The following is a 14,713-nucleotide window of genomic DNA, read 5'->3' as shown; positions in this document are numbered from 1 at the left end:
ATGATGGAGAGGGCCACTATATTTCCACACTCACTCCAGAGGGCCACGTTGCATATACTGTCGGGCCGTTCTATGTCACACAAAAGTAGCAAAAATAGCAGATCTACAAGCTCAAACCGCGTCGCACTGCGACCCGTTTTGAGCTTGTAGATCTGCTATTTTTGCTACTTTTGAATTGGAATTCAGATTTATTTTTGCTATTTTTGAATTGGAATCCTGAAAAGTAACATTTTTATTTAATTTCAAATGCATTTAGTTATACTTATGTTAACTTTATGAACTTAAATACAAATACATTGGACATAAAAAAGACAATATAATTGTATTACTACTAGTCATTAAGCTACTAATATAGACTGAAGTAATCAAAGCGTCTCATGTTTGCGTGTTTAGAATTGTAACAGCTGAAATCAATAATATTCCCATATTAACCTGCAGGCCGCATTAAGTGAAGGCCCACATACATACTAGCCTACAGCGTCACACAAAAGCATCAAAAGTAGCAGATCTACAAGCGCCACGTTTTCGAGCTTGTAGATCTGCTACTTTTGCTATTTTTTTTTTTTATTTGAATCCTGAAAAGTAACAGTATTGGACATTTGAGGTTTCCCCCCGACAGAGATGTTATATGATTATACTGTATTTAATCATTATGAAAATTCAAAATATAATTAGTTTCAAGAGCAAACAATAACTCGCCTACTTTGTGATCAAACCAAACTTACGTTAATCTCCAGACATCGTTCTAAAAACAAACTTGACCTTTAATAGCAGCAGTTGGTTAGTTGTAAAAACTTTACCGGTAAATATAGAGCCGTTTGGAAACAATCACTTACCTCTGACAGAGGTCAAATATCCCTTTGTTTTAAATATTAAATCCAATGACCTTTAACCGTGTGACATACTGACATTCACTAGAACACTGGTTCTGGTCCCCAGGTGACAGTGGGGTGACAATTTAAGGACTTTTAAGACCGTTTTAATACCAAGAAAAAAGACCATTACTGCATTAAAAGTAATCAACAAACTATACTATAAAACTGGTCAAACATTGCATAATAATATAAATAATGTACGAAAAGGGCAAACATTGTGAAAATAGCCGATCTACAAGCTCACAACGCCTCGCGTTGTGAGGCGTTGTGAGATTGTAGATCGGCTATTTTCACAATTTGTATCTGTGGAACCGAGTCAAACAAAATGTAAGGCCTCATCTCCTACAATTCCAAGTGGGGTGGGGGGTCCCCAGTTCAAATATGATTATTTTGGGGGGTCCCCAGTTCAAACATGATTATTTTAGGGGGTCACGGCCTGAAAAGGTTTTAGAACCACTGCACTAGATTGTCAAAGTAGCAGATCTACAAGCCCCAAAACGTGTCGCTTCGCGCCGCGTTTCGAGCTTGTAGATTTGCTACTTTTGATGCTTTTGTGTGACGCTGTAGCATGATCAAGTAGGGGCGTTAATTTACGGGAAAAAAAACTAAAGTTATAACATGTGGAGATAAGAGGTTTCTGCCCGACAACAGCAACAGTCTCTCGCGAGACTAAAAGTTCAGTGTGAACTAAAGGACCTTTACAGCTCTGTCTCACAATCCAGTGTCAAAGTCAAGGCAAGAATTCTTTAGCCCATTAAGGGCCTGAGGTTCCGATTCTGCAAAATGTCTTCTAAATCCTAACGGTTTTCTGAAAAACGTATGTTTCTATATCAGTGGTTTTCAAACTTTTTCATGTCAAGGACCCCCAAAATGATATGAATTTCGCCGCGGACTCCCATCTCAAAATATTTTGTTCCAGGGACCCCCCAGAAGCAAAGATTTGAGTTAATGTTTGCTTTAAAAGAATATATATTCAAAGATTTGCACACATTTTCACGATTTTTGAAAAATAGCAGATCTACAAGCTCGTAGCGCGGCACTCGGAGCTTGTAGATCTGCTATTTTTGAATAGCTAAAGTGTAAAATAATGTTTTTTAGCTCAAATGAAAAAGTTACACAGATGCGTTCCAGGTCTTAATGGGTTAGAAAATATTCTTGCAGAAAGAAAGAAAGACAAAAAAACATCTTCCTCCAGTCTGTGTGTGTAGCCAGTTGGAACTTGTTGCCAGGGAAACGGGGTGAAAGCTGTCCTCACAAGACCTCGACAACAGTCACCGTTCTGAATGAATGTGGAGGAGGAACAGTTCATCACACTAATCCATTATTTAAAAAGCGGAAAGTTTCAATACAAAAATAAATAGTGAAAATAGCAGATCTACATGCTCACAACGCGTCACATTACGACGCGTTGTGAGCTTGTAAATCTGCTATGCTCACTATTATTGCATGACACTGTTGTGTGACAAAAGTATGAAATGACGTGGTCAATCGATTCGTTGGTATACGAAATTATTAGCCGCGCCTCTCGATTATTAGATTAACCCTTTAAGACCGGGAACGCATCTGTGTCATTTTTTATTTCTTTGGCTATTTTTAGAAAAATCTTGAAAATGTGTGCAAATTTTTTTATATATATTTTTTAAAGCCAACATTTGTAACTCAAATCTTTGCTTCTGGGGGTCCCTGGAACAAAACATTTTGAGATGGGGGTCCGTGGCCAAATACATTTTGGGGGTCGTTGACATGAAAAAGTTTGAGAACCACTGATATTATTATAGCAACATACGTTTTTTCAAAAAAACTGGTAGGATTTAGACGGCCAAATTGCACAAATTTTCTAAAAAAAAATTAGATCTACAAGCTCATATGCTTGTATATCTGCTATTTTTGAATAGCCAAAGAAATCTTAAAATGACACAGACGCGTTCCCTGGTCTTAATGGATTAATTGAAAAAGTAATCGATAGAAAAATTTGCTAACAAAATAATCCATAGTTTCAGCTTCTAAATGGGTCAGAGTTTATTTCCTGTTGCAGCTGTTTGTGAACATCAGTAGCAGACTGTTGTCTCCCACAATGTTCACATGCTTCCGTCATTCAGTCTGGAGCACAACGGAAGCTCTGAAAATTATCAGAGGATAAAGTGGACGTGACGCCTCCAGCTCCCCGCTTCCGTTTCATTATATTAGTATATAGTATAGTATTTTTTGTTATAACTTTTTATTTTTATTTTCATAAGAGACAATAAAGGGGATACAGGTACAAGCATTAATTGCACATTAAATGCAAAACCAATAGATCTCAATCTTCATAATATTATTATTTATACCAATGGTTCTCAACCTTTTCAGGCCGCAACCCCCCAAAATAATCATATTTGAACTGGGGACCCCGTTTGAACAGGGGGAACTGGGGACCCCCCACCCTGACAAGCACTTGGAATTGTAGGAGTTGAGGCATTAAATGTAGTTTGACTCGGTTCCACAGATAAATATTTAACAATACAACAAGATAACATTTTTGGCCTCTTTCTTAAATTATTTGACAATTTGGCCAATGTTTCACCAGTTTTTATTGTATAGTTCAGGGGTCTTCAGCAGGGGATCCGGGACCCCTAGGGGGTCCTCAGAGCTACTATAGGGGGTTTGTTGATTACTTTTGATGCAGTTATGCTCTTTTTCTCTTTTCTATTTTTCTTTTGAGGTATTAAAAAGGTCTTAAAAATGTTGGGAGGTGTAATGCATTCAGCCACCTCTCTGCTGGGGCTGAACCCTGATAATAAGGCCCTGTGGAACCACCAACCACCCCCACTGCAGCCCACAGCATTCCCAGGAGTGTCTGGAGATGAATCAGCTGGACTTGCCTGCCTAGCAGGCAGAAAGCGTGTAGGGTTGACAAAAAGCCGGTCCATCCTCTGAGGGAGGGCGTGATGGATGGATGCCTTCATTGTGAGGGAATTCAAGCTAAGCTCCACAGACACTGGTCTGCTGTGTTGGGATGGAAATTTCCTTTTTTTTTTTTTAAAGTTCACCTTGAATTATGAGAGACGACATGTGTGTCAGTCAGCACCTTCTCTATACCATGTCTATACCATGACCTGGTGACTTGATTGATTGATTGAATATTTTATTGGACAGAAATGTAAAAACAGCACGAGTACAGTCAAACAGCACGAGTACAGTCAAACACTGTCTAAAAGGATAACACCAAAAAAGTCCTTGCGTCTTGTTTCCATTGGGGTCCTACTGTAGGTATTCAATTCATCAACATATAAAAAATAGCACCTAACATTCAGTATCATCACAAATATAACCCTACACGCTTTCTGCCTGCTATTTTCGCGCCGCGACCCCGCACTCTGTAGCTGCTGAATGAGGCGACATGTGTGTCAGCACCTTCTCTGTGTCTATCCATACCATGGTGATGAGATGGTCACAGCAGTGTTGATTTTGACAGCAAAATTTTGATTTATTTTTAGTCATAGTCTTTTGAATAAAATTCCATTTAGTTTTAGTCATATTTTAGTCATCTGAAATGTTTTAGTTTTGGTCTAGTTTTAGTCGACTAAATCTACAGTTGATTTAGTCGACTAAAATGTATCTTGGCGGTGCCTTGATGGTGTCGTGATTTTACACTTAGTTGCATGCTGAAAATAGCCGATCTACAAGCTCACAACTCGTTGAGCACAACACCCGAGCGCAACCAAACATACAATGTCTCGTCTTTTAGTTCTACTGGATCTCTTCTCCACTAGTCTCTCCCTAACATTAAAGTCTAATTTTTATTTGTTGACAAAATTGTCAATATATTTAGTTTTAGTCACCATAGCTTATTTTTTATTTAGTTATTGTCAGTGAAAAATTGTAGTCGCAGGATCTTTATGTTTCCGGGAGTGACGACAGAGAGATTGCTACAGTACAGTACCACCCTGGTGAACAACATTGTAGAGTACCCAGGGACCCTAAAGTCCCATCTTGTCTGCAAAGACTTGGATGCAGGGACGTGCAGAGAATGTTAGAGAGGCAGGGGCTGAAAAAAATAGCGGATCTACAAGCTCATGGATTTCTACACAGAGGACAAATTCTTTCAACGCAAAATGCTGCGTTCAAGTTCGGAAAAAGGCATTTCTCCTGAACGCTGCCTTCAGGGTACGGCATGGAAAGGGGGAGGCGTTTACATTTCTTTCACCATAGTAAATGCTGCATTCATGGTCTGGAGAGGGCAGTTTTCTTACAGACGGGGTAAAAGGGCAGGGGGCTCAATGCCCCCTTTGATGTCTATGTGTGCACGTGCCTGCTTGGATGTACTCCAGTCCACATGCATCACTTCATGGCCAAATGGGCGCGGCTCCTCACGTATGCAATTACAGGCTCAAGTGATGCAAGATCAGCAAAGCACCTCACAGGCTGCAGCCAAGATCCTCTTCACCTGCATGAAGTGGAGCAGGTCATAGGCTTTGCGACTTGAGTTTGAATGATTGCAGTGTGCTGGTCATGTTACCACTGATGTCAGGACAGCAGAGTCACTGCCCACCTTTCGCCGCAGGCTGAAAACCCACCTCTTCAGGAAACACTACCCTTCCTCTTTGCCTGGCCTACTTGTTGTTAACTAGTTGTACGAACTCTTGTTTTATTTTGTATTGATTTATTGGATCTTGTTTAGTCGATACACTTATTTGTTTTAGCTCGTGCTCATTTGATTTTGCTATTTTGTCTCATCTGTTTAAGAAAGTAGGTAGCTGATATATTGCACTTTTACCTTAGCGCTTGGTATACTCTTGGTTGCTTGTTTTTGCAGGAAATGCACTTAAGACTTCTGGTGATTAGTAGTTTCGTTCCCTACCTATGTTGAATGCACTTATTGTAAGTCGCTTTGGATAAAAGCGTCTGCTAAATGACTGTAATGTAATGTAATGTAATGTAATGTAATGTAATGTAATGTAATGTTCACCATCACATGCCTGTCTTTACCTATTATAGAGCAGTGGTTGGTGGTGGTGGGTTCCAAGGGTTCCCCGCCAAAATTTGCCAATTTAGCATCCTTTTTTTTTGTCTGTTTAACCACTTTAACCCTATTTTATACTTTCATCAACATTCCCATACCTAGTCTTCTTACTCTGAAGTTGTATGTTCTTGTTATTGGTAAAACCTGCCATCATATCATCATGCCATCATACTATATTATTTCATCATATTATTTTTGTATTGAACATAGCGTCGTAAAATGTGTTCTATTACTGGATGTTATGCCATCCTATAAGGCTGTGATGTTTTTCAAGGTTTGCAATGGTGTATGTGTTTTTTGTATGTAGGTACTGCCATGTACATTATATATGATTTGTTTTAGTTTTTGTCTACTCTGTATACATGTAACGACTATGACATGTATTTATGTTGGGACCCCCTGGAAAACGAGATGGTACATCTCAAGGGGTTTATCCTACACTTACACTGCCAGGGGTTTTCTAAAACAGTTTGCAGCCTCTGCCAGCATTTTTAACGATTTCATCTCTTTCACTCAAAAATACATAGTAAAATATAGGAAAAATTTGAAATATTTCTCATTGAAGTGAATGTAGCAGCAAATCTTTGGATCGTGTTAACTCCTGGTTCTTTGTGAAGAACGGAAAAACGGAAAAACCCAAAAAATAAAGAATAATTTTAGAATAAAATAAATAAATGTGTTAAAGCAACTTGAATCATCATGTGTTACAGGCGTGCAAGAACAGCCAGACTGAAGCGGTGGCTCTACAGGCCATCCGGAACGCCAAGGGGAACAACTTCTGTGTGGACTGTGAAGCGCCGAGTGAGTAACACATTATTTAAGTTATTTTACTGCCTTTCTCCTAGAGCAGTGGTTTTCAAACCTTTTCATATCAAGGTTCATTATTTATTCTGCATTTCAGCCACGAACCACCATTTGATGTCATTTAGACGCTCAGACCCAAGACTTAGAATAATTTGTTGTCGTTGGATAAGATTTTGTCAAAATTCCATGCTGTATTGATGTTGGTTCCATAGGAGAGATAACAGGCAAACGTCGATCAAAATAACAATTCTTTAATTAAGTAATGCAGATGTTTAACAATAATTTTACTGAGAGCGTAAAATGAAACCAAATGGACCCGTAAGAGTTAAAGATCTATAAGGGTCCATTTGGTTTTATTTTACGCTCTCAAGAGTTATATAAGGGTCCATTTGGTTTTATTTTACGCTCTCAAGAGTTAAAGATCTATAAGGGTCCATTTGGTTACCAACTCTCCATCATTTAGCTGGGGACCACCTGGAACCCCCTCAAGGACCACTGGTGGTCCCCGGACCACTGGTTGAGAACCACTGTCCTGCAGCATTTATATTTTTGGTTTATTGCCTAGATTGTTGGGTTACATTGTAACCTTTGTTCTCTGAGTGAAATGACTATCTCTCCACTCCGTAACATATTCTGACCTTGGGTCAGGTCTCAGGTGACGTGGATGCTCTTCAAGCTTCAACCTTGATTAGTGCTCTATGAAGCACCTGTGTTGTTGTGGTACCAGGTGCTTAAATGTGTTCAGAAAAAGCCTCCAGGCAAAGCCTGGAGCTGGAGAGAACAAAGGTGAACAAAACATGACCGAATGTTCTCCATCATATTTCTCCACTCTCTCCATCGTATAGATAGAGACTATCTCTCCACTCTCTCTATCGTATAGACAGAGACTATTTCTCCACTCTCTCTATTGTATAGACAGAGACTATTTCTCCACTCTCTCTATTGTATAGACAGAGACTATTTCTCCACTCTCTCTATCGTATAGAGACAGAGACTATTTCTCCACTCTCTCTCTATTGTATAGACAGAGACTATTTCTCCACTCTCTCTATTGTATAGACAGAGACTATTTCTCCACTCTCTCTATTGTATAGACAGAGACTATTTCTCCACTCTCTCTATCGTATAGACAGAGACTATTTCTCCACTCTCTCTCTATCGTATAGACAGAGACTATTTCTCCACTCTCTCTATTGTATAGACAGAGACTATTTCTCCACTCTCTCTATCGTATAGACAGAGTCTATTTCTCCACTCTCTCTATCGTATAGACAGAGACTATTTCTCCACTCTCTCTATCGTATAGACAGAGTCTATTTCTCCACTCTCTCTATCGTATAGACAGAGACTATTTCTCCACTCTCTCTCTCTATCGTATAGACAGAGACTATTTCTCCACTCTCTCTATTGTATAGACAGAGACTATTTCTCCACTCTCTCCATCGTATAGACAGAGACTATTTCTCCACTCTCTCTCTCTATCGTAGACAGAGACTATTTCTCCACTCTCTCTATTGTATAGACAGAGACTATTTCTCCACTCTCTCTATCGTATAGACAGAGACTATTTCTCCACTCTCTCTCTATCGTATAGACAGAGACTATTTCTCCACTCTCTCTATCGTATAGACAGAGTCTATTTCTCCACTCTCTCTATCGTATAGACAGAGACTATTTCTCCACTCTCTCTCTATCGTATAGACAGAGTCTATTTCTCCACTCTCTCTATCGTATAGACAGAGTCTATTTCTCCACTCTCTCTATCGTATAGACAGAGACTATTTCTCCACTCTCTCTATCGTATAGACAGAGACTATTTCTCCACTCTCTCTATCGTATAGACAGAGTCTATTTCTCCACTCTCTCTATTGTATAGACAGAGACTATTTCTCCACTCTCTCTATTGTATAGACAGAGACTATTTCTCCACTCTCTCTATTGTATAGACAGAGACTATCTCTCCACTCTCTCTATCGTATAGACATAGAGACTATCTCTCCACTCTGTCTTTATCGTATCAAGACTATCTCTCCCCTCCATAAGAGTGGGAGCCTGGGAGGCCATCAGCCCCTCAAGATGCAAAGCTACTGTAACGGAAACGGGAGATACTCTGGTCCCGCCAGAGGACCCATGTCAGTAATACATGCCTGTGTAGGCTATCACAGTGAAGGTCAATCAAAAAGATCACCAGCTTAACTTACGGTAGGTTCTTTTATTTTCAGTCATGGCAAGCGACAAACAGACTAATTTCGGCCGGACGAAGGCTCCGCCCCGAAACGTGTCCGTTTGCTGCTTTAAGTGAGTGTGCTGGTGATGTTTTAGTTTTAGTGGAACCCATTCTGAGTCGTAAGCGAATACTGTTTGAGATGAGTGCTCGCATTCCCTTTCATATCACAGTGAAGGCCTTATTATATGTGGCCTTATGCGTTGTTATGGCATAACCGTCAATAACGGTGACTGCTGTCCTTCCGCTCCTTCACTCTCTCGTAAAGAGAGGAATAATACAAAGCTCAGGAGCCAACATGGTCGAATTCAAACCGAGAGATGAGTGCAAGAGATGACACAGTGACGCGGTGTGAGCTTGTAGATCGGCTGTTTTTTGCGAACGCGGAAGGAGGCGCGGCTTAGTGGAGCTTACTATGTAACCCTGCTCAGGTTGTGTGTGTGTGTGTGTGTGTGTCTGTCTGTCTGCGATTATGTCTGTGTTCATGCTCTCATTGGCTCATGTGGCCCATGTGACTCACATGCGTGCACTGCCTGTAAGCAGCCTCCAGAGTGCGCCAGAGTGCAGGAATTTAGACAATGCACACCAGCCTGCCACACACACACACACACACACACACACACACACACACACACACACACACACACACACACACACACACACACACACACACACACACACACACACACACACACAATGTTCTCTCCACATCACGGTGAAATAACACGGATTACAAGTCCGTAAATACACAATATTTTCGAGCTGCGTTCGCTTCCAGCGTTCGCGCGTCTTACTTGTGGATATTTGGTGCAGAGGGGAAAAAAAGGAGGGGGGCCTAGTATTGGCCCCTGGGGGACTCCTCCGGTCAATGAAGTATATTATAGGGTTTAAGTGGTTAAGTTCGACTCCGCAGCAATCTGGGGAGACTGCCAAAGAAAGACGCCCACTCCTCCTAGTGAGTGGATACGCTGTGGCTACGTTGGTCTAATTGTTCTCTTCCCACGACCGCCGCTAGGCACACGCCACACACCACGCACTGCGCGTAGGGCACCTGTAACCAGTGGTGTAAAGTAACTAAGTACATTTACTTAAGTACTGTACTTAAGTAAAGTTTTTAGGTATTTTTTGCTTTAGTGGAGTATTTCCAATTTTCAATACTTTTAATTCTACTCCACACATCTCAGAGGTAAATATTGTACTTTTACTCCACTACAATTATTTGAAAACTTTAGTTACTAGTTACTTTGCAGATATAGATACATTGCATTATAAAACATACATTAACCACTTTAGCCCTGTTTTATACACTGGCTATTTGAAAATAGCAGATCTACAAGCTCACAATCGCGACGCGTTGTGAGCTTGTAGATCTGCTATTTTCAAACAATTTACTTTTGGTACTTTAAGTACATTTTGATACCAATACTTTTGTACTTGTACTCAAGTAAATTTTGAATTCCAGACTTTTACTTGTAACAGAGTACTTCTACATTGCAGTATTGATACTTTTACTTAAGTAAAACACTTCAGTACTTTTTCCACCACTGTACCTATGCTTGCACATTTGATGTAACCCTTATTTGTTGAGTCATGCTGTATAGCATATTTGCACTTTAATTTGCACAGCTAGATTTTGCACAGTCATGATTTTATTGTTAAAATGTTTGGTGTTGGTGAATCATGATTCAGCAAGTGTAATGTTTAGAGTGCCATAGAGAAGTGCAATAGTGTGTGATTGTTAAGTTTGATTGGATGCGTAACAGTACCTGTTGTGTGTTTCCAGCATGATTGGGCTGGACCATATCAGGATATCAGAGGGGGGGTTATGATGTGCTTGTGGTAATTGCTAATTTACGTTGTGGTGCGAAGAAGGAATTGCTATAACTTGTGTAGTTCAGGGAGATTGTTAATACTTGTGGGGGTTAGGGGTATTTAAGTATTTATTGTATGTTTAGTTAGGTATTTATATGTTTTAGAACGCCCCTGGGTATAAAATGCTGCTGCCAGGTCAATGGAGGGAGAGCTGAGGATGAGAAGCTGGAAACCACCATGATGGGGTGCATCAGCTAATGTCCTTGTTATGTTTGCTACATGTTGGTGAATAAATATGCCATTTGGTTGCCCCATACAGTGCCTCTGACTCTGTACTGTTTCCAGCCGCTAAGACGGTCTTTCTCACAGCACCACAGTGCGGAAGGGGAACCAAAATGAGCTGCACTGATCATCATAATAACTAAATGATGAATGCTTTTATTCAAATGTAAGAACACATCTACAATTAGGCACCACAGCATTAGACCGTTGTAGGCATTCCCTGTCCATATGGAATATGTTCAGAGTGGAGAGATGGTCTTGATACTACAGTGAAATTCTTATTAGGACCATCTTTCAACAAGCCTGTCATATCCTTTTTTCTTAAAAAAAAAAAAAGTTTTCCGATGTGTTAATTTGACGTTTGAAGTGACCAATTAAAATTGAGATAAAGGGAGCAAGAGCTGCCATTTGGGAGAAGATGAAAGCCAGTGGTTTCATTCAAAACAGTTCAAACTTTTGCAATTGGGAACACATTACTTCTTTATCTTTGTGTAAGACATCTGCTGAAAAGATATTTTGCATAATATTTAACTACAGCCATTGGATCATCACGGGGATAGTGACTCTCTCACCATGAGAGCAGAGGGAAAGAATTGAGCGAAAATAACTATTTTGTCCTGAAAGTCATCATTGCTGGGTTTAGCTTCCTTTGTTTTAAACCAAAGAACAAGTAAGAGGATAGTCAGGAACTGTAAATAGACAGTCAGTGTTTATTAAAGGTACTGTAAGTGATAGTTTATGATTAAAGCAAATAGTGATAGTAGTCATTGCAATAGTGTTCAGTAACAGGGCTTCCCCCCTCTCTCCAGCTCTTTAATGAACATAAAATACATTTTAAAGCGAGTTGCCAATTAAATCCAATCAGGAGAGAGTGCCCATTTATCAGCTTCATTTTTATAGTGTTCCAATTCCCAAAAGAAATCTGCTCCATTTCTTTGTGTCATTACTTCCAATTTCACTTGTTTACCCTGTATGACTCAGTTGTATGAGAGAATATAGAGCTATTTAACACAAATGTAACGAAACAAAATAAATCACTTACCCTACTGTACCTTTAAACCAACAATGAGGATTGTAGTGTATGTCCTTAAAGGTAGGGTAAGTGATATTTTTTGGTTTAAACAAAAGGCTTTTTGATAAAAGGTTAAAGCTCTATATTGTCATAGTCATTGTTGTAGAGTGTTTGTTCAGTAACAGGAGTCTCCACGTCTCTCCATATCTTTAATAAACAGAAAATACATTTTCAGGTGGGTGGCAAATCTTCAGCCAATCAGGAGAAAGTAGCCTACCAATTTATTCAATTGTATAGTGTTTCAACTCCAATTTCTTTGTGTCATCACTTCCATCCTGTGTCCTTCCTCCTGTGTTCTCTCTGCTGATTGGATAAAATTGGTATCCCGACCTGAAAATGCAATTTCTGTTTAATCAAGAGCTGGAGGGACGAGGGAGACCTCTGTTATGAACAAACACTCTTCAGTATATCAATGAGTACTATCAGAATATGAAGCAATTTAATACTCGTTTTAACAAAAAAAAAATAGCACTTACCCTACCTTTAATCTACTTTTGGACAGTGGTGGAAAAAGTACTCAAATTCTTTACTTCAGTAAAGGTATCAATACGGCAATATAGAAATACTCTGTTACAAGTAAAAGTCCGGAATTCAAAATGTACTTGAGTAAAAGTACAAAAGTATTGGCATCAAAATGTACTTAAAGTACCAAAAGTAAAAGTACTCATTATGCAGAATGCACCATTTCAAGTTTTCAAATGTATACAAATCTTTTGAAAATAGCAGACCTACAATCTCACAGCTTGTAGATCTGCGATTTTTTATTTGCCCAAATGTATATAGGGCTGAAGTGGTTAATGTATGTTTTGTATTAATAATCTAAATCTACAAAGTAACTAGTAACTAAAGTTTTCAAATAAATGTTGTGGAGTAAAAGTACAATATGTGCCTCTGAGTAGTGGAGTGAGAAGAAATACTCAAGTGAAGTTAAAATAAAATTGTACTCAAGTACAGTAGTTAAGTAAATGTACTTTCCACCACTGCTTTTGTATAACATTAAAGCTAACAGTAGGACTGTGTATGATGCTTCTCTCTTCTCCCAGACCCCACCTGGGCCAGCCTGAACCTGGGGGCTCTGATCTGCATCGAGTGTTCTGGGATCCACAGGAACCTGGGGACCCACCTGTCCCGCGTCCGCTCCCTGGACCTGGACGACCTGCCCAGGGAACTGCTGCTGGTCCTCAGCGCCATCGGCAACCACACCGTCAACTGTATCTGGGAGGGCCGCACGATGGGGCACCACAAACCACTGCCCGATGCCACACGGTAAGACCCTCTTATAGACACCACAAACCACTGCCCGATGCCACACGGTAAGACCCTCTTATAGACACCACAAACCACTGCCCGATGCCACACGGTAAGACCCTCTTATAGACACCACAAACCACTGCCCGATGCCACACGGTAAGACCCTCTTATAGACACCACAAACCACTGCCCGATGCCACACGGTAAGACCCTCTTATAGACACCACAAACCACTGCCCGATGCCACACGGTAAGACCCTCTTAGACACCACAAACCACAGCCCGATGCCACACGGTAAGACCCTCTTATAGACACCACAAACCACTGCCCGATGCCACACGGTAAGACCCTCTTATAGACACCACAAACCACTACCCGATGCCACACGGTAAGACCCTCTTATAGACACCACAAACCACTGCCCGATGCCACACGGTAAGACCCTCTTATAGACACCACAAACCACTGCCCGATGCCACACGGTAAGACCCTCTTATAGACACCACAAACCACTGCCCGATGCCACACGGTAAGACCCTCTTATAGACACCACAAACCACTGCCCGATGCCACACGGTAAGACCCTCTTATAGACACCACAAACCACTGCCTGATGCCACGCGGTAAGACCCTCTTATAGACAGCCTGATTTTTGAGTTGTTTTGTTTTGTTTTCACTAGTAGCTAATGTAACTGATCTACAACGCGGTGTGATGCCTTGTGAGCTATACATGGGTACATTATATGACTGTACCAGTGGTGTGTTCTAGTTTTTTTTCGGGCAGGAGGGCATATACCATAATTATTCCCTATACACACACACACGTCACGAAAATAGCAGATCTACAAGCTCACAACGTGTCGCATTTTCGGCTAATGTTCCCCCCAGAATGTGGACGTGAGGGTTCAAGTGGTTAACGTAAAAGTCTTTGGACTCTTTCAAGTCCAAACTGAAGAGACACTTGTTTACTCAGGCTTTTGGCAAATAGTTTGTGAATTTTTTGTATTGTAAAGTGTCCTTGGGTTTCTGAAAGGCACTACAGTATATACATTCAAGTTATTATTATTTAAAAAATATATAGTAAAGATGTGGCGGCCCCCCTAGCTGTCCCTGACCCCCTGTTGAAGACCCCTGTCATACAGTATTCCTTGTCCTCTAGTCAAACCCTAACAATTTTATTTTGTTGTTTTTATTATATATTTTTTGCTGTTTCAGAGAGGAGCGTGAAGCGTGGATCCGGGCCAAATACGAGCTGAGGCTGTTTGTGGCGCCGCTGCCTCCCCCTGTCCCCTCCCCCGGCGGCAGCGGCGAGGGGGGCGGCGGCCTGCAGGACAACATCACGTTGTCCGGCCGCCTCCTCCTGGCCGTGATGGAGCACAACCTGCCCAGA

The 14,713-nt window shown here is 40.7% G+C and overlaps 1 protein-coding gene across 1 annotated transcript in view; it reads left to right on the top strand.

Annotated features, from left to right (window-relative positions):
* The window catches only part of LOC308081822 (arf-GAP with GTPase, ANK repeat and PH domain-containing protein 1-like), a gene marked incomplete at both ends in the record, with an annotated part of 94,164 nt that overhangs the window by 76,927 nt on the left and 2,524 nt on the right, over positions 1-14,713 (top strand). The window contains 3 exons of the mRNA XM_080423445.1: positions 6,588-6,678; positions 13,115-13,337; positions 14,539-14,713. The exon at positions 14,539-14,713 is cut by the window's right edge and continues 30 nt beyond it. Coding sequence (XP_080279571.1) covers positions 6,588-6,678; positions 13,115-13,337; positions 14,539-14,713 — 489 coding nt within the window. The remainder of the gene's footprint in view (positions 1-6,587; positions 6,679-13,114; positions 13,338-14,538) is intronic.

Source organism: Gymnoscopelus braueri, assembly GCF_963280865.1.
Source record: "Gymnoscopelus braueri genome assembly, chromosome: 3".
Classification (NCBI taxonomy): Eukaryota; Metazoa; Chordata; class Actinopteri; order Myctophiformes; family Myctophidae; genus Gymnoscopelus; species Gymnoscopelus braueri.
Note: the sequence above shows the minus strand (reverse complement) of the source record. Positions and strands in the feature narration are given on the sequence as shown.